Source organism: Pezoporus occidentalis, unplaced genomic scaffold (genome assembly GCF_034315485.1).
Source record: "Pezoporus occidentalis ecotype Australia unplaced genomic scaffold, CSIRO_AGI_Poc_V1 ctg63, whole genome shotgun sequence".
In the NCBI taxonomy this organism is placed as follows: Eukaryota; Metazoa; Chordata; class Aves; order Psittaciformes; family Psittacidae; genus Pezoporus; species Pezoporus occidentalis.
In genome coordinates, this window is record NW_026915977.1 from 6,757,764 (window position 1) to 6,777,315 (window position 19,552).

The following is a 19,552-nucleotide window of genomic DNA, read 5'->3' on the forward strand; positions in this document are numbered from 1 at the left end:
CATTGCTGCCCCTGCAATGCAGCAGTGGAAGCTAAGATTAGTTCTTGTTAAACTTCATCTTTTCAGTAGCTATAGGATGCATCATTAGGTGCTCCATATGGCCCCTTCTTGCTTTGTATTCAGAGCAACTGCTTGGTTGCCATCAGGTGTTACAGGTATTCCTTTATTTTTTTTCAGGATTATGTCAGAACACTGTTAATACATTCAGGAACATTTACTAACTCACCAAGAAAGCAACCATATTTGAGCAGGGTATAGGCATGTTATCAGTCAGTGAGCTAACAAGAAACCCCAAACCTCTTAACAATTCAGATACTTTTTTCTTCTTGTTTTTATATTGTGGGAAATCGTGTGGCCTTTCTAAGGATTAACTCTGAGAAGCTGCTGTGCCAGCTGGTTTTACCATAGCTGCTGCTAAAACCGAGGAGAAGTTAGGGAAATTATAGTGACAACACAAATTAATAGCTCATTTATTTTGCAAAATGTAAAGGAGAGGGAGGATTATCTATAAAGTAGCCTATAAGAAGGCAGATACTCCCTTTAATACTACTAATATCTGAGTTTACACATCTACAGTGTTACCCAGGATATTCAAACAGCTCTGGTACATGCTACGCATTCTCCCCATTGTATCATTTGAGGTACTTGCTCTCTTTTAAAGTCTTACTATAATTTAGTAAGTGCTATTTCTCCATTTGTGATTGAACAGGAGTAAAATGTGACTGTGTGGAAATGTGCTTTTGCATACGTACGGGCTTGTGCATGATTTTAATCACATTTTGAGCACTGATGTTTTCTGTCAGTTACTAATCTTTAAAGTCAGATCTGTTCTGTTCATGCAAGACATCCTATGCAGCATATAGAAGTGCTGTTTCCATTTGAATTTATAGTAATTTTAAAGAGGGCCAACAAAGATCTTCAGGGGTGTAGTGTTAAAAAGATAGGACCTGCCTGGGCTTTGTGGCCTGTGTCTGCATCCCCAGAGCACTTCATATGACCTGCCCTTCCAGCTTTTTTTCCTCCATCCCTAGAGAATTATCAGGCTTTCCTCTGTGTATCTGGACTGGTTACTCACATACTGGTGCCTGATGCAAGGTATTAGTTCTGAAAGCGACATCAAGAGTTTGTTCAAGCCATACCTTTATCCAGGGTAAGCTCAGTTGTATCTGTGTCACTGCAGATAATCTTTGGCTTGATTTTTAAAGCTGTTCAAGTCCATGTGTTAAGCTCCTGTCAACGTTCAGGGAAGTGGGATAGGTACAGTCTCTTCCTGTGTTGTGCCTGTTTCCAGACCAGAAGGGGTAGCCAGGCAAAGGACTCCGACTACCTCAAGAGCAGCTGGATTAGGAATGTGTCAGACCACTTTTACTTGGCAGCATGCAGAGCAGAAGTAATGCAGATTCCTTTACACTTGTGTGCAGCAAGTCTGGTTGCATGAAATGGCACTTACCTTTCTCTTGCTGTTAGATCGAGGTGCCAAGCCTGTGCACAGGGCTAAGTGCTGCTGCTTTCAGCAGGTAAGCGTGTAGTCCTAGCTACATGAGATCCTGAATCCTAGGCACAGTGCAAGTAGATAAATAATAGAATAAAAAATGCCAGCCTGTCTTGTTCTTTGTGGAGTGCATCTCCACATTTTTACTAGGAGTTATGTGTCCTGTCTATATCAGAGATAGTAGTAAGAACTCTCACCTTTCTAGCATCCAGATGCTCTTATCCATGACTGTAAGAGGCATTGTGTCAGTCCTTATTTTCCTGTCATTTTTTTTCCTGGTGCCAATTTGCAGATTTTAGGAAGCCGGCAGTAGTACTTCCCCTTAAAGTTGTAGAGAAGGGAATGTGACTTGGACTTGGCAGTGAACAGCTTGTTCTCCTTCGGTTGGCTGTTACCCTCTGATCCTTACACCCATTTAAGGACTGTGATGTTTGACAGAGCCTGGGTAGGTTTCTTAGCTGCTTAGTGTATTAGAATGTGATATTCTTTTCCAAGTAGTATGATAGGATGGATGTGTTTATTTGAGGTTTGACAGCAGCATTTGAAACAGGCATTTGAGCTGTTTTTGAGGTCATGAGAGGTGCTTTGCAAGTCCTCAAGCTCTGCAGTACATGCACTCATGCATGCATTGAAGTTGGAAACAACAAATCTTGTATTCCAAATTTCAGACTGCTATTTCCACGGAATTGTAAGGGTGTATTAGTTATTCTTACTGCTCTGTAACCTGTTTGAGATGGTGCTTCAATAGGAAATTGCTAGTAGCTCATGTTCATGGAATCATAGAATAGTTAGGGTTGGAAAGGACCTTAAGATCATCCAGATCCAACCCCCCTGCCATGGGCAGGGACATCATGCACTAAAGCATGTCACCCAAGACTCTGTCCAGCCTGGCCTTGAACACTGGCAAGGATGGGAGCATTCACAACATCCTTGTCAAAGGACAAGTCACAGTTAAGTGATCCCAAATTGAACCTTTATCTGCTTGATTCCAAATTAAGCTTGCGCAAGTGTATGAGCTGAGTGTATGAGCTTTCACACATGATCTTCCTCTTCTTGAAAGCATCACTACTACAGAAAACAAAATGGTCTCATAGTGTTAATGAGTTGGCATGTAGCGAGCCTCCCAACATCAAGTTCACCACCTTTCAAAGCAAACTGGGGGATTGACATTAAAGGGAAGCTTTTCTGATCAAGTGTGGATAGAGGAGCGCAGCAGTACACAAAGTGTGGGAGTAATCAGGAAGATGGCAGAACTGTAGTTTCAGACAACTCCAAACAAACAGAAACAACCCCAAGCAAACAGAAACAACCCACCGTCAAGAAGGAAACAAAAAACGGGAAAAAGATTTTTTTTTTTTTCCAGGCACTACTAGAAGAATTTAATGCATTTTCTGTAATGATTTCTCATGTTTTTCTTTGAGAAACTAAAACTGGATGTGAAAGAAATACCATTAATACAAACATGAATTACAGTGGTGTTTTATGAGTAAAGGTTAAATGAGGAAGGTTGTACAAAATATCAGGGCTGCTTTGAAAGAGTTTTAGTGATGACTTCTTTAGGTGTGTTCTCATGAGGTGACCGGTTAATCCAAATTAAATCTCTCAAAGGAAAAAAGTTGTATCTTGGCCCCAAGTGGAGTGTAGAAATGAGGGGAAAATTCTTTCAGTCTGTAATCGGTAAGTGGTTACAGAGAGATTTTGGTAATGCTGGGTGGTAAAGAAAAGGCATATGAAAAGCCTGACAGGCCAAAACACTGTAAGAAAATGAAATGGTTATATAGCGATTTCTTTAAGAAAATTAAAAACCAAAGCAATTAATGTGTGGTTTATAATCCTCTCTATAGAGGAAGGACTACATGGGATTGTAAGCTGTACAGCTTGTGGCCAACAGGTGAACCATTTTCAAAAGGATTCAATCTATAGACATCCTACACTGAAAGTTCTTATTTGTAAGGTATGTGGTAAACAGTTCTACAGTTTATTCCTGTTTGTTTGTGTCTGAAATGTCATATTAGCTTGGGTGGGATCTCTGTGGGAGTAGTTGTTGTTTATTAGCCAAAAAGCTTTTTAGTTGTTAACAGTTACAATTGAGGAAACTAAAAGCAGAAACCAGAAGGGCAAATGCAGCTTGCAAATTGATGTTCCTGTTTTCGTATACCCCAGGTAAACTGATTGTGGTTTCTTTGTGATTTATTTTTATGGTTTTAAGTCTCAATTTAGTGTGTTTTTTTAGTGTTAAATGAGCTATCTGAAATTTCTGCCTACTCATAATGTATTGTAAGAGCAGATTCAGTTCTGGATCTCGGAGTAAAGCATTTAATGTAAAACGACGTTGGAATAAGAAGTGGGAAAGTAGCTTCCAAGCTTCATCAGTACAGCTCTTGGACTTTTTTGATTCCCAGCTGCCTGTGTAACGATGATCTAGTACTTAATCCCAAACCAGCATCTAGGTCTTCAGCTATATGGTTTCATGGTGGCTTCAGTTCACCCTAAGTTGCAATGGGAAGAGGTGGGGAACAGGAGGGGAAGTGACATCCCTATCTCCTGTTATGGGGACCTCTCTCTCAGTGTTCAAAGAGATGTAGAGAGATCGCTCTCTTGCTTATTTCTGTAGTTGTAAAGATCCTGTATTTCTAAGGATACCTCGAAAGGTAGATCCAAATCTGCATTACAGTGCACATTTAGCATTCCCCTTCTCTTCCTGCTTCTCCCCAATTCCCAATTGATGTTTCATATTCAGCTGATATACCGTCTTAGACCTATCCATTTAGTCTAATGTTCTGGCTCATTTCTTCTGTTCATTCTGGCTTATTTCTTTTATAAAATACACTTCAGAATAATCAGCTCACAAGATGACTGTTTTCAGTCTTCAGTGGAGTCCCAGCTCTTTTTCCTGGACTTGGGAATCCTTAACATGTAGCTGCACGTGTTCTTGCATTACATGCAAGTTACCTGATTCATTTGGGAAACCTGTTTAGGGTGTTGAATTCAGTAGCAGCTCTCGACTGTGTGCTTTGCTAGAGAAATACATCATGTGTTGTGTCCCGTAAATTTTCTGTATCTTAATTGAATATGGCCTTATGTTAATGTGAGAGAGAGCAGTGGAGATCCCTGATCTGCGTACTCCATGACGTCCATTGCTCTCTGTGCCTAGTTCTTTCCTTATTTTTCTCCTGCTCAGGTAAACAGGTCCAGACTTGAGAAGCTGTTTTCCTTTAACTGTAAATGCTGTGTCAAGTGTCCAAATGTCTATTTTTACTGGCCTTTTTTTTGTTTGCTCTTACTTGTTTGCTTAGTTTATTTGGACAGTTGTATAACTCTGCTCAGGATGAAGAGGCATCATCATTTTAAACTCAGGTGCTGAAGCCTCTTCTGGATACTGAATTCACTGGGGAAAAGGACAGAATTTAGCTAATAGCTTGGGTTAATCCCTGTTCAGGTAGAGCTTCAAGTCTGGGAGAACCTGCTTTACTGGTAGCTGGAAGAAAAAAAACCCAAACCTTAAATTTGGTTTAAAGAATTTAGCAACTGAAGCCACTGCGGTGATAGCCAAGTTGTGTGTATTTTTCTTACTATTAGCACTTTGTCAGTGAAAATGCTTAATTTGTACCTGGTAATTGAAGCCTTGGATGTTAACATCAGAATAAATCCTGAAGACCTTTTTATTTAAAGACTTACGCGATCAGTTGCTAACATAAGGGGCACACAGCTGAAAACTGTAATTTATGTGGGATTAGTTGTGTCAGGGAAGGTGTGATGTCGATTTACCTGGGAAATAGATGGCAAAAGATTTGAAGACAAACATTCAGTTGATATTCTAATGCAAATGTGCAGCCATCAAACAAAAACCTACATGATTTTTAAATACCTTGAGGCATCTAAATAAAAAGCCACGGTTTAGGATCTCTTGTGTCTGTGGAAGGTGTTTGTTAGATTAGCATGAATGTAGAAGGGTTAGAATGCTGAACACCTTGCAGCTGCTGCTTCTAAGACTTGCTTCTAAGACACGCAGAAACCATGCATTACTGAAATGTAATAAAAAGGTTCCTTGACATACCTCTTTTCTTTACAGACTTGCTACAAATATTACATGAGCGATGACATTAGCCGTGACTCTGATGGAATGGATGAGCAGTGTAGGTGAGTGCGCAAAACCCCATGGCTCTTCTCAAGAAACTATTTACAGATGTAGACCAGTACCTAAGAGTTTAATCAACAATTGTTTCTCTTCAAGAAATGCTTAACGAACCGCAGGGGTTTTGTCAATATTTTATTGCTGTTCTGGTAATTAACTGCAAAGCATTTTATAAAGAAACCCAATAGCAAATGCTTGTAAGACATCACATTTCTGATTAAATGGCGTTGCCGCCTTACAAATGCTTCCAGGGTGGGTATGACATTCTAAATCTTGTGAGCCACAGAAACTTAATTTTCCAAGATCTCCACTTTTGAATTACTGAAGTACTTCTCTGCTGTTATGTCCAGTATCTAAATACGTAATCCAGTCAGAATTGAGCAGGCTGTGATGCCTGTGAGTGAGCTTGTGAGACACATCTCAGGTCTTCATCAAAGACTATGCAAGCTAGACGTAGATCTGAAACCATTTATTTTTTCCTGTGTCTGCAGTAGTGATACACCAGTTAAGGCTAGAAAGACTTAAGCTAATTCATTTTGCTGTGAAATAAATCACTCCTCCATCCCCTCAACCTCCGCCAGTTCTCAGAAGAAACACTGAAAATAAAATCTTACTGTATTTTTCTCTGATTCTAAAATCACTGCTGAAGTTGCATTTGGGTATTACTGACCACTTTGTGCACTGCTAGTCTCGGACATTTCCTGACTTCCAAGTTCTCAATTGAGTGCTTTCCAGTCATGCTTTTAGTAGTGTAGTGATAGGACAAGGGGGAATGGGTTTAAGCTTAAACAGGGGAAGTTCAGGTTGGATATAAGGAAGAAGTTCTTCACTGTGAGGGTGGTGAGGCACTGGAGCAGGCTGCCTGAAGAAGTGGTAAATGCACCATCCCTGGCAGTGTTCAAGGCCAGGTTGGATGGAGCCTTGGGCGACATGGTCTAGTGTGAGGTGTCCCTGCCCATGGCAGGGGCGTTGGAACTGGATGATCTGAAGGTCCTTTCCAACCCTAACTATTCTATGAGTCTCTGCTTTCCATTGATGAGTATCTGCTTATCACTTGAATTTTTAAAATGCAAGTCCTTTATCAAGTAGTGAGAAACAGGTAAACTGATTTGTCACTTTGTTAGTCCAGAGGTAAGACTCTTACGTCTTTTCTGTCTCGTTGCAGGTGGTGTGCTGAAGGTGGAAATCTGATTTGCTGTGACTTTTGCCATAACGCCTTCTGTAAAAAGTGCATTTTGCGCAACCTGGGTCGAAAGGAGCTATCGACTATACTGGATGAGAATAACCAGTGGCACTGTTACATTTGCCATCCAGAGCCTTTGTTGGACTTGGTCACTGCATGTGACAGTGTCTTTGAAAATCTAGAACAGTTACTGCAACAAAACAAAAAAAAGATCCGAGTTGAAAGTGACAAAAGTAAAATCTATGATCACACAGTCAAGTTCTCTCCAAAAAGAAACAATTCCAGTTGTAACGGAGAAGAAAAAAAACTCGAAGATTCCTATTCGGGTTCCCTAACGTATTCTTTTAAAGCACTTATGGTGCCAAAAGACTTGCTTAAGAAAACAAAAAAGCTGGTTGAAACGACAGCAAATCTCAATTCCAGCTTTGTAAACTTTTTGAAAAACGCTGCAGAAAATGTAGAAAGAAGCCCAACTATGCAACTTTGTCAGCTGAAAGCTTTTAAGTCTGTGCTGAATGACATGAAAAAAGCTCATCTAGCACTAAAAGAAGGTCTGAACCTGGAGATTCAAGCTTTGAATGTTAAACTCAAAAATACCAAAGAGAAAAAATCTGATGTTAGATCAGAAAAAAACGAGGTGAAAAAAGATGAAGGAAAGGAACATGTGGCATTAAAAGAGGATGACATGGTAAAGACACAGAAGAAAGTTGTTTCAGAAGAGCCTGACAGTGAGCCCATGGATCAAAGTGTTCCAACAGTGGAACAAACGGGTGACAAGCATACTTCTGGTGAAGAGAAAAAGTCTGGCAGAAATGAAGAACCTCAGTATGAACCTAATAGTACAGAGGCTTTAGACATGGATATAGTGTCCATTCCCTCATCTGTTCCTGAAGATATTTTTGAGAATCTGGAATCTGCTATGGAGATCCAGACTGCATCAGATGAACAAGACAATGGAAATACAGGAGCTGATCACGAGACTTTAAATGCAAATACAAAACTGAACACTCCTGTGAAAGATACCAAAGGTGGTACCAAGTTAAAGTCATCGGCTAAAGGAACGAAAGAATTGATCGTAAAATTGACTCCTGTTTCCATTTCAGAGTCTACAGTTAAAGCTGAAGATCAGGACAGCAGTCTAGAAAAGGGAAGTAAGGATGTGGATGTAACACCTAAAGCAGAAAACTGTGATTCTGGAAAACAAAATCATAACGCCGGCAGTGAGCCTTCCACAGAGAATGAAACTGTCTCGCCTGTAGAGGAATCTGATCTCAGGAGATCGCCACGGGTGAAGACCACACCGCTAAGGCGCCAAACGGACATCAGTCCTTTAACCTCAAACTCGGAAGAAGACAGCAATGACACGTGTAATGAAAAACGCAAGAGAAAATCATCAAAGCAACCAAGGAGGAAAAATGACAAAAGAAACTCCTCTGACAGTACTGCTGATGGCCCCAGGCCTAATAAACTATCTAAGTCCAAAAAGCCATATGTATCAGATCACAGCTCAGACTCTGATGAGGTGCCAGCTGTTCTTAAAGAAGTAGCTATGATGAGTCGCAGCTCTTCAGACATCGATAGCAATAGTGAAACCCCAACAAACGATCAGAAGACTTCAAAATTTCTAAAGAATCAGCCAGTGAAGGATGAAAATGGCAAGCGAAAAAGAAAAAGCTCCAGCTCTGGTTCAGATTTGGATGCTAAAAGAGGCAAATCAGCAAAAAATTCTGCTGCTGCTAAAAAGAAACGTCAGAACTATTCGGATTCTTCAAACTATGATTCTGAGTTAGAAAAAGAAATAAAGATTTTGAGTAAAATTGAGTCTGCAAAAAAAGCTAAGAAAAAATGCTCACGAAAAGATGATAGTTATGATTCGTCTGAGGAAGAACAGAGGAAAAAGGTAAATAGTAAGAGAAAGTTAAATCTGAAGAAACAGAGAGCTAAATCTTCTGAAGATGATGATGCCGAAAAGTCTTCCCGAGAGGAGACAAATCATTCTTCTAAAGATGAAAAACTTGGCAAGCGATCAGCTGCTAAGGAAAGGACAAACAGAGACTTAAAAGAAGACGCTGCAGAGGGAAAGCATGATGAGTCTTCTGATGTTGAGAAGTCTTCACTGGAGAAAGAGGAGAGTTCTAAAGGTGTGAAGCTAACTGAAGTGAAGAAGGGCAAGGATTTGAAAAAGGCACAAGAAGATTCATCTTCAGAGAGCACGGAGAAATCTGTGAAGAAAGAGCACGATTCTGATTCTTCGAAAGACAGGTTGAAGAATAAAAAGGAATCCGAAAGCAAGGTGAAGAAATCTGAAAAGCTGAAAACAAAAAGTTACAAGAAAGAACAAGATGATTCCTCTTCTGATGTTGAGAAGTCGTCTCCAGAGAAAGGAAGCTGCAATTCTTCTGAGAGTGACAAAACGAAGAAGAAGCCAGTGGTGAAAGATAAGAAAAGGAGGAATTTAAGAGAGAGAGTATCTAAGAGAGTGCAGCTTGATTTGTCATCTGATGCTGAGAAATCTCCCCTAAAAGAGGAGAGTTCTTCTGAAGATGTTGTGAAGAGGAAAACCCACGCTGAAACTAAAGAAAAGAAGAAAATCAGTCACAAAAAGAAAATTTCCAAGAAGGAGCAGAATGACTCGTCCTCTTCTGACGAGGAGTCTTGTGAAGACAGTAAGAAACAGATGAAAAGAGGGTCAATGAAACAAAGTAAAAAGGGTGACTTAAAAAGGAAAGTGTCAAAAAAGGTGGTTGTCACTTCCTCGTCTGATAAGGAAGAAAATGATGAACAGAATTCGACAGGTGATGGAAGCAGCGATGAGCAGAAAATTATGCCAGTGACTGAAAACTTAATGCTGTCTGCTGGTGCAGGATTTTGTCAGTCATCAGGTGTGCAAGAGATGTTCATTTACATGTGCTAATAGATAGGTTTTCTGGTACTGATTTGGAAGCACCCATTTCAATGTATACAGCTTGTCACTCATATGAAAGAGGATGTCAGTGTAAATGGCGAGGCTTGGGAAGCTGTAGCCCGTAATGCCAGCAGGTATTGCCTTGCAGCACAGCTTTCAACAGCCTGTTCCTTTGTTTGGTTGCCCAGATACTATTGAGCAGAAGATGGTTTTAAGCAGTAGGTATCTAGCGAGCTCCAATTGGTCAGCTTGTAAATTTAGTAGTAGTAATTCTTGCCAAGGTAGAACCCCTTCATCGGTGTGTTGTATCTTTAGGAAGTTAGAAAGAAATTCAGAACTGCTGAGTTTGAACACCTGGTTTAAAAGGACTTGAAAAAGGAAGGTTATTTTCCACATTGCATGGACAGTGCACATCTTCAGTAGATGAATTTTAAACTAGAAAAAAAATGAAATCTATTTTCTGTTTTAATTACCAGGACAGGTAAATTATTTACTATTTGTTTGCTTCTAAGGGTGTTTCATTGAACTTTCCTCACATGTTGCATCCTTGTAGAGTAGCAGTTGGGATGTAAGTTTCATACTCTGCATAATAGATTTACACAGCCTTGTAATGTTTGTTTTCTAAAGTCCCAAGTTTAATTGTGTCTGTGTGTGTGTAATACTGTGACCTCTGTGTCCAGAGGTCTCTTCCAAGCTTAATTATTGTATGATTCTGTGAGAACCTGCCTTTGTCACGTTATCTCAAAAGGAGGCAAACTTGCCCTTTCTCTTCGGTTTGCTTTTGGCTTAATAGGTGAATAAATAAAGAGGTCTTTCCTGTGTCTGAACAAGCTATGCAGGTTGATTGTTGAATAAGACTTTGAATCTGGTTCAACCAACAGGATATTACTCTTTATCCAGGCTTAGGAGTGAGGGGCTTCCTGTGATCACCCCGTACCACAGTCCTGTCAGTCATCTGGCTTGGTAATTCCAGGAAAGGCATATGTTAAAACAAGTTGGAACAAACCTGTCACAGCCTCATTTTAGTCCTCTCCCTACAGGTGGAAGATAATCAATAGAGGTTAAGAATGAGGTGGTCTCAGGTCGTTAAGATTTCAGTTAATTTTGCTAATGAGCAGATTTGATTGACTGATAACGTGAGTTAGAATCATGAGAGAAAAGAAAGGGGGGAGTGTGCTAGAAATAACCTGAGTTCCTCTCAGTTGAGCCAGGGGAGCGCAGAGGAGCTTAAAGGCAGGTATTGTACTCTGCTGTTTGCTCTGAGACGTTTCCCTTGCTGTTGGTTTTGATGAGGTTTCCATCAGGACAATATGCACATTGTGCATCTGTGTTTTGATACTGGCAGTAAGGATAGCACGTGTAGTTTCCAAACCATAAGTCTTTACACGGGCACAACAAAGGTACATGCATCGTATTTGATACCCAGAAAGAGAAAATGGTCAAGAATTAGACTGTTCTTGAGTACTTCTTAATTAGCAACAGGGTAGCTTGTAAGTTTGGCGAGTGATTCTGTAATGCATTTGTTTGGCCCTTTTCAATTTACAGGATGTCAGTAGTGGAGCTTTTGACATGGACCAGGAATTTCGTAGGAAACTTAATTTCTGACTCATAGGTGGAGTATTCAGTCTCCCTGTGTTTTGGTGTAAAAAAAAAAAAACAACCCAATCTCATAGTATGTAATAAGGAAAGAAGTGCAAGTTTTGTGTAGTATCCAAGCAAGTGCTGCTTGAAAAGCTACAGACTTTTAATACTACAATATTATTTTAATAAAAATGTATCTCTAAAATATGGGTTTATAATTCAGGATAACTGGGTTCTTGGCTAGTAGAAAAGTGGTGGTATTACCAGGCTGGTTCTATATGGGAATTCTTGATGGAGACAGTCATTCATGTGCTGTGTTGTTTATTGCTGGTTTACATGTATTAAGTGTTCATGTCTTCTGTTTCTTTGTTTCCCCTTCCTCCTCCAGGAGATGAGGGAGAGACTAAATCAAGGGCTGTTCCAATGGAGGAGGAGGAAGATGATGATGATGACGATCCTGAGAATAGGTATGATACCATCCATAAGGACTTAAAAAAGATTATAACACACCCTAGGCGTGGGCGCAAACCGGCACAACGGAAGAGCAAGCAGGTTGTAAAAACCACGGCTGCCTGCCTTGTAAAGACTCGCTCACGGGCCTCCCGCAAGTTTGAACAAGGGGCCAGAAAACAGAGGCCAAAATCCAGAAATGCAAAGAAAGTATTTAGACATGTTAGCTAACACACCTTGCATAGGGTGTGTTATAAATGCACTGCAGCACTGTCCGGTTTATGTTCCCATTAAAGGTGGCAAGGATTTCACTCAGGCAGGTAAAAATCTGCTTCTGATAAATGTGAATTTCAGCTAGTTACGTGGTAAAAGTACCTTATAGAAGGTAAATACTTGCATCTGTGCAATATGCAGTGCTAAAGATTTTTCTGACTGAACTTCGTTTTATCACTGTTATCTAATTTGCTTTTTAAATAGAAAAACCCTTTCTCAATAAAGAGAAAACACAAATATAGGGGAAAACAGGATTAGATATTTTCAGTTGTTCATTAATCTGAGTTTTAATCCGCTAGAGAACACCTGAAGTGACTAATGTGAGAATTAAGGCCCTGATTCTACAAGCACTGTGCATAGGCTTAACTGGTATCAGAGACTAATGATACATACACACATTTTAAGTCTTTGCATAGGCATTTTCAGAATTGTGGCTTATGCGTGCTTCAGTTTCAAGTTCAATAAAAATGAAGTGCCGTTGTAGCCATCAAAATTAGCCTGGTTAGAAAACGTAGAAGCTTTGTTGCCTCGTGCGTGAATGCACAACATGAAGTATCGCTCAATTCTGAGCCACAGTTTCTCTGTTTAGAAGCTATTGTAGTTAGCTGAAGAGTTGTTCAGCAACTTTTTATGCAGTATTTCAGAAACTGATTGATTTTTCTTGGCCATATTGCATGTGTGGGACCAGCTTCATAGCTTTGCACAGTTGCTGCTGGAGTCTTTTTTCTGCTTCTGAGCCTTACTAGTTTAGAAGAGGGAATCTTTGTTTCACAGAGTTGTATGTTTTGATCTGTGGCTGAAGTAAATTTTCAAAACGCTGTTTTATATCCTCCACGGACCTCAGTTCAGCATCAAAACATTGCTGCTGATGTAGTTCTTGCTTGGTTTCAGTCATCAAATTTAATCCAGTAATTCAGATTTTAAAGAAGGATGCTCTTGAGGGACTTGACAGCACAGGGTCATAAGCAGAACATGTAAACGTTGGTCGTAGAAGATCCTGGTTCTTTAATTTCAGTCCTGTTTTGAGTTTTTTTCCTTCTTTTTCCCTTTTTGTTTGTTTTTTAAGTGTTTCTTGGTTGATAACTAAGCAAATACACTTGTCAAAGTTCAGTGTTAACTTTACAAATGTCACTGGCAGATCTTAAGTATTAATTTAAGAACTATATTGGGAAATGAATTAACCCAATTGGTAACGATCAAATCATTAATATGAATTTGGGGATTAAAAACCAGTTTCTGTACTTTGTTTTTAAGGTGAATCTCTGTTGAAGTTTTTATTTAGGGAATACTTTGACTCTATGAGATGGGGAGCTGTTTTGTCAATAAACAGTTTTGTCAACCTTCAGACATGTTAACTGGTAACTGCAGTCTGATTCTCAATTCATCAATGCGTTGTACTTGGCACCAAAATCAGATACATAAACTGTAAAAAGATGGCACAAATTTCAAGAAGTTAAAAGCTTGTTCTTCTGTTTACTCAACACAAAGTGTTTAAATAGTTTACCTGCTATTCAGATAAGTTGCCTATTTTCTTCCAGGCCAAAGAGGGTACCTAGTACCTACCGGGTGTTTGTAGTGTGGGAACTCTCATATTTGCAAGTCTCTAGTTTAGATGTTCTGTTATTTGAATACCTTTGGATGTGCATGACATGAATATTAATAGTCTTGAAATCATCTTTGCCAAAATGCAATATCCAAGTGGGTCATAATATGACATACAGTGCTGTATGCTTTCATCTTATGTTGTGTAATTATCTATTACTGGTCCTTCTGATCTTTTAAATGGTACTGTTTAATATGTTTGCAGTAGTTTTGTTTATTAAGAAGTCAATAGTGTATTAAATGCAGAATGCCTTTAAATATTTGATGGTTGCAATAAATTTTTGTAAAACGTTTTTCTTGTCCCAGCATTTAATTTAATACAACTCTGACAGCTTGAAAATCAGACTGTTCCAACAAAGACAGCACAGTATTTAGAAGAAGGTGTTTGGCAGTTTTCACCATTTTTCTTTTGGTTGTTTTATTTTATTAATATCATTTCATCCAAATATTCGTCTCTGAAAGTATATTCTAAATGGTTCTAAATTTTTTAGTAACATACCAAAGGCCCATTTAGTTTGGTAGTGCTGTGGCTAAAAGAATAGTGGCTTTTATTAGCCACATAAAAATGTCCTCCCCAGTCCAAAGGCTTGTTTCGGGCAACCTTATTGCTACAGGTAATTAGTAGGTATTTATGAACACTACTTTATGTGAGTTGACATAATGCAATTGGTAATAGTGCATCATGATCACTTACTAACATACAAAATTATGACTCTGAGGAGAATTACTTTTACAGTCGTAGCATTGTCTCACCCAAGATTTTTGACAGTGTGTTACTGAGTCCATCATATCGGCACTCTCAAATTCCTGAACAAGAATGGTGCAGATTATGGTGTGAATTTAACTCCCTGTCATGAGAGGCTGCACCTGCTATTCCGTTTTTGCTGCAGTGTCTGAAGGATAATTGAAAATAGTCCTGTACTGGAACTAAGCAACTTCCAGTTTGCTTATCTCCGTTTAAAAGTGTTTCCTTTGAGCGTAAGTTGAAAAATATGTAGTGACCAATTCATTATTTATAAATGTATATTGTTAGTGTCATTCTTACAAAGGTGAACTATATTTAAATCCCAATTGATAGAAAATTACGTGCTGTTATTTTATTCTAGACTTGTTGTTTTTATCATGTCCTGGTTGAGATTACAGTCCCAGTCTGCAAGGCACTATATAAATACGTGTTGGGAAAATGCCCTCGTAAGCAACACCATATGTTTAGATAAGATGGAGCAGGGCAACATGACATGCTCAAGGTCACAGCAGATCAGTGGCAGAAGTGAGTGAAATGCAGGGGGGTGTCTGTTTGTTTCCCCACCTGAAGCCCTGTGCTGGAGGTCATGCAGCTCTCTGTGCTTCTTAATTAAATTTGTTTATAGTGTTCAACTGTTACATCTGGTTGGCCAAGAATACCTTTTATGTCCTTGACTTGAGTAAATAGTACGGTATCTTTTGACTGTCATGGGTTTCTCTGGAAGAATATGAGCGAGGGAGTTTTCACATTGTCATAGCTTGTTTTTCTTGGTACTTGCAGCTGATCTTAATGCAAATACTAAAATATTAAACCTGCCATATGAAGTTTCTTAGCTTAGAAGCCTGGTCACTTTAAATGGGTTTGTATCTTAAAGCAGAAAGGGGATACATCCTCCTGAGCCACATAGGATTTAGTTTAAAACCAGTTTCAGGAGTCCAGTACTTAATCTATTCTAATTCATATAAACCATTTGTTCTATCAGTCATTTGTCAGATGAATTAACAAGGCTTAATCTGTTTGCTGCTAATATTGCTTACACTTGAAATTCCTGTCAGATGTGCAGTTACATTCAAAATACGAATCTTTTAAATTCTGAATGTCTCAACAATGTCTTACATTTTTAGCCTAACACTGTACCAGTGGAGTGCATTGAAGTGCTTCTTGGAGTGCATTGTGGCTTCTTTCATTGAACAGACAGTTCCATCTCAGTTTGGTTCAAAGTGGTTGAATCCTTATCCTAGCTAAAAAAATACTTCTTGATTTTCTGTTGCAGAGTATAAAAGCAATAACTTCTTAATGTTGTTATAAACAATCAGAAACTAGTAAGTTTACCCAGTCTGCTTGGGGTTATGGTGGTGATTAGTAGGAAAATAACAGCATCTTCTGGTTATGGGTAGTGCATTCTGTGCATGGTATTTTTATGTGGATGATGCATTTGCTTTCCTTTTCCCCCCTTGAAAAAAATCTTTATAAAAGAACAAAGGAAAATGTGTGTCTTCTTTTAAGAACCAAAGTCAACCTTTGTCTAAAAATACTTAATCAAATTTTTAAAGGTGACTTGTATAAGAGGTAAGTATGGTTGCACATATACAAGTTGTGTTAACTTTACGAATGTATTTGAGGGCAACCCAAAGTAAGTCAGGGGCCGTGTTTCTAGGCAGTGCTTTTGGATTGAATGCTGAAATCTTGCAGTTCTTTTTAGCGTTTCTCCTTTTTCTGGGGTTTGTTTTATTTTTTCCTCTTCCAAAGCAAACTTTGGTGGGAATATTGTTATTTTTTTAAACAAGAAAAGTAGCTGAATTGCTGCCATCTGCATTTCCTGGAGTAGGATTCAAGGTTACTAATTCACATTGAAAGCTCTTAAAGAGAAGCCAACTTGTGACATCCCAAACAGTTTCAGTTTGAAGAAGAAGTTGTGACCATTAAGAGATGGAAGGAGTCTCAGTTTCTTATCTAAGGAGCTATTTGTTCTTGTTGCTATTATACACAATGTGGTGGGTTTAAAAAAGGGCAAACAAACCAACAAACAGGCAACAAAAATAACCAAGTCCCTTTTCCAAATCCTCTGGAAGGACCTAATGCAGAAAAGCATTTGGAAGAGGAAGTTAGTTATCTATGGGCTTTAAGTTTTCATTGGGTTCACACTGTGATCTGTTGATGTATATGAAATCAAAGCTTATAATGAGTACCGCATCTTACAGTTTTAATCAGCTGTTTCTTCACAAGGCACTGCTCAAAAGAGGGAGGGTGTTTCAATGCTGGTGGACGCAGTCTGTGACTCACTGAGCAATCCTTAATCTTTATGAAACCGTTTTACTTCCATCTTTTAATAATAACTGAATATACAGTAGTTTTAGAATATTTTGTGTGTTTATACTACTGCTCGAAAAAGTAGGAAATAAAATGGCACTGAAAAATTCCTGTGTTATAAGGACACGTTGCATCCTGAAAAATGAATTTGGATTTCTTAAAACCTATTTTACATGCGCTACATAAAAGTAACAGTTTAATTTTCAACTGTGTAAGAAGCTGTACTTAGAGATCACTGTTCCTTTGGTGTTTCCAAGTGAAGCCTGGGTTGTGGTTCAGTTTCATGGGGTTTGGCTGGTATAAAATCCTTCCAGTTCTCCTGAAAGGCAAAACTTGATCAGGCTTGATCATTTAAAATGATGACCATGGGATGAAAACTGTAATATCTCTGATGTTTCAATGAAGAAGGCCTTGTTTCATTCTTTCAGGGTTTTTTCCCCCTGGAAGTACAGGTTCTCAGAAGTCCACTGTTTTCCTGGGCATTTGACATATTTTAGATCTTGCCTTGGCTAGATTGATGTAAGATTATTTTTATGTTGCAAGAGCATGAAAATCAATCGTTTTCCCATAGTAACTACTTGTATGTGGCCTGAAAACACTCTTGTGCTGAAATGAAACTGCAAGAAGCTGAGAGAACGCTTTGTGGAACAGGAAATAAGATTTTAATTTTTCTTTGAAGTTCAGGTCCTGTAATGTTCCATAAAATGCTTTTGTGTGTCTGATTATACACGCATATATTACGCTATAGTTGCTCTTAGGCAAGTGCTGGTAGTTACCTGAGGCGTTCAGTGTGGGTTTGTTTCCCCTGAGGCATTTAATACCAGTAGGGTGGGCCCAGGCAACTAGAACCGTGACACAGTTGAAAGCGAGATATGTAGAGGTAGGGCAATATACTCATTTTTGTTTGGTTTTTTAAACCTGTGAGTTAATGTTTAGTGCAGTAATCTTTTTCTCCTTGTGAAAACACACGTTCAGTGATGCACTGATCTGAAAACTATTACTGTTTATGTGTACACCAGTCAGATTCTGTGCCTCAGGAAATGAGTCTCATTGATTTAAATCAAGTAAGCATAATCATCATTGGTGGAGGGGGGAATGCTTTGAGTGTTAGGGTTTGGTCTGCTGCACTGTCATGTTCATGAACAGTTAGAATTCATATAAGTGCCTGTCCCAAACTGACAAGAGTCCATTCAAATAGGCCATGAATAAAATGAAATGTTTAGCCCTGTACATTTTATAGTTGTCTCCAGTCTTGCTGTACAGCCCAAAACGTTTTTCTTTTTAAGAAGCATTTACACATGTTGCTTTCTAAAATCAAGTTAACACATTACACTTTGGGATTCTGCTGATATACTGACCTAACCACAATGACTCTTCATCATGTGTGTCTCTTTTGTTCAGCCTTCAACCCCTTTTTTTTTTGACGTTCAGAATGGTATGGGATTACACTTGTCGTTCATAGATTGCCTTGAACAATGGAATAAATAGTTTTTTCTGTTTTACTTCAAAGAATTGCCAAGAAAATGCTTTTAGAAGAAATCAAAGCCAATCTTTCCTCTGATGAGGATGCATCTTCAGATGATGACTCGGATAAAGGAAAAAAGAAAACTGGAAAGCAAATTGAAAACACAGGAGATGATGGTGAGCACCAAAAAGCATCTGGGAAAAAGTGGTGCTGTGTTGCCTGTTGTCATTTCAAAGCTTACTTGGGAAAACTGTAATTTCTAAGGTTTCTTCAGTTTTCACCAAAAGGATATCATTGGTATTAATCGGTGGTTGCCAGATAGAGGCCAGTGTAGATGCCATGAAGATTATCATCTTTTACTCTCCTGCAGGTGTCTTTTTTTTGTTAATAATCTGATTTTTGTCACTAATTGAGAAGTCCTAGGGATTTGTGAGGCACAATCTATACACTAAGGTGTGCAAACACACAGGAGAGATTTGACTTACATAAGCAGTTACTGGAGCAGACATTCCCAGTGTAAAATACTTAAAATTTGAGGAAACAACAGTATGTTTTTGCTTGTGGTTTCCTGGAAAAGCACAGAATTGAGTCTCAATTAATTCAGCTTTTAATTCTTGCCACATTTCTGTAAGAAAAAAATGACCACTGTGCATGTGTTACTGACTCTTATCTCTGACAGAAGAGAATGAAAAGGAAGATAATTCTGAATCAGATTCAGAGGAAGAAGAAGAAGAATCAAAGAAGCCTAGATACAGACACAGGCTGCTGAGGCACAAGCTGACAATGAGTGATGGAGAATCTGGTGAAGAAAAAAAGGCAAAACCAAAAGAGAAGAAAGAAGGGAAGCGCAGAAACAGAAGGAAAGGTACGTAACCTAAATGTGCTTTGTCACAACAAGTACTTGCTTCTATAAAATAAGTCCAAAGCGTGTCTGAATGGAGATCTGGAATTCTGTAATTCCACAATCTGTGCATGAGCTTCCTATGTGTTAAATCCTAGAATTCTCTTACCTGGGTTTAATAGCTTTATTTAAGATGTTGAATACAAATGCAGCTGTCTCCACTTACTGTATCCTCTGAATTGGATTAACCTTGTTGAGTCTTAGAATATGAATCTTAAACAACAGAGGCCAGCCCAGTATGTCCACTTTGTGAAAGTCAGTCTTGTCCTTTGTGTAATTTCTCCCTTTAACGTGGACTGTCAGTAGGCCTTTGTGCTTCAGGAACTTCTCGAGCCTGGAATTCAAATGTCACAAGCTGTAGTTGAACACCAGATGGCACTGTGAAATGGTGTTTGGCTTGGAGATTTCCATCCTTGCATGCAGGAACAAAGAACGTGTCAGCCCCTTGCGTTTAACCCTTTTGAGCAGGGGAGGGGAGTGATAGTAAAGTTAAATGCTTTTTATCAGTGG

The 19,552-nt window shown here is 38.9% G+C and overlaps 1 protein-coding gene across 10 annotated transcripts in view; it reads left to right on the top strand.

The window, feature by feature from the left end:
• Positions 1–19,552, top strand: part of ATRX (ATRX chromatin remodeler) — an 80,951-nt gene that overhangs the window by 18,588 nt on the left and 42,811 nt on the right. For 8 of the 10 annotated variants that reach the window (XR_009968754.1, XM_062639939.1, XM_062639943.1 and 5 more), the window contains 6 exons: positions 3,337–3,446; positions 5,565–5,632; positions 6,793–9,692; positions 11,685–11,763; positions 18,187–18,317; positions 18,821–19,006. Coding sequence is in view for 9 of the 10 variants with exons in the window: in XM_062639939.1 (XP_062495923.1) it covers positions 3,337–3,446; positions 5,565–5,632; positions 6,793–9,692; positions 11,685–11,763; positions 18,187–18,317; positions 18,821–19,006 (3,474 nt within the window). In the remaining variant the exon portion in view is untranslated. The remainder of the gene's footprint in view (positions 1–3,336; positions 3,447–5,564; positions 5,633–6,792; positions 9,693–11,684; positions 11,764–18,186; positions 18,318–18,820; positions 19,007–19,552) is intronic. The other 2 variants (XM_062639940.1, XM_062639948.1) reach the window with 2 other exon arrangements.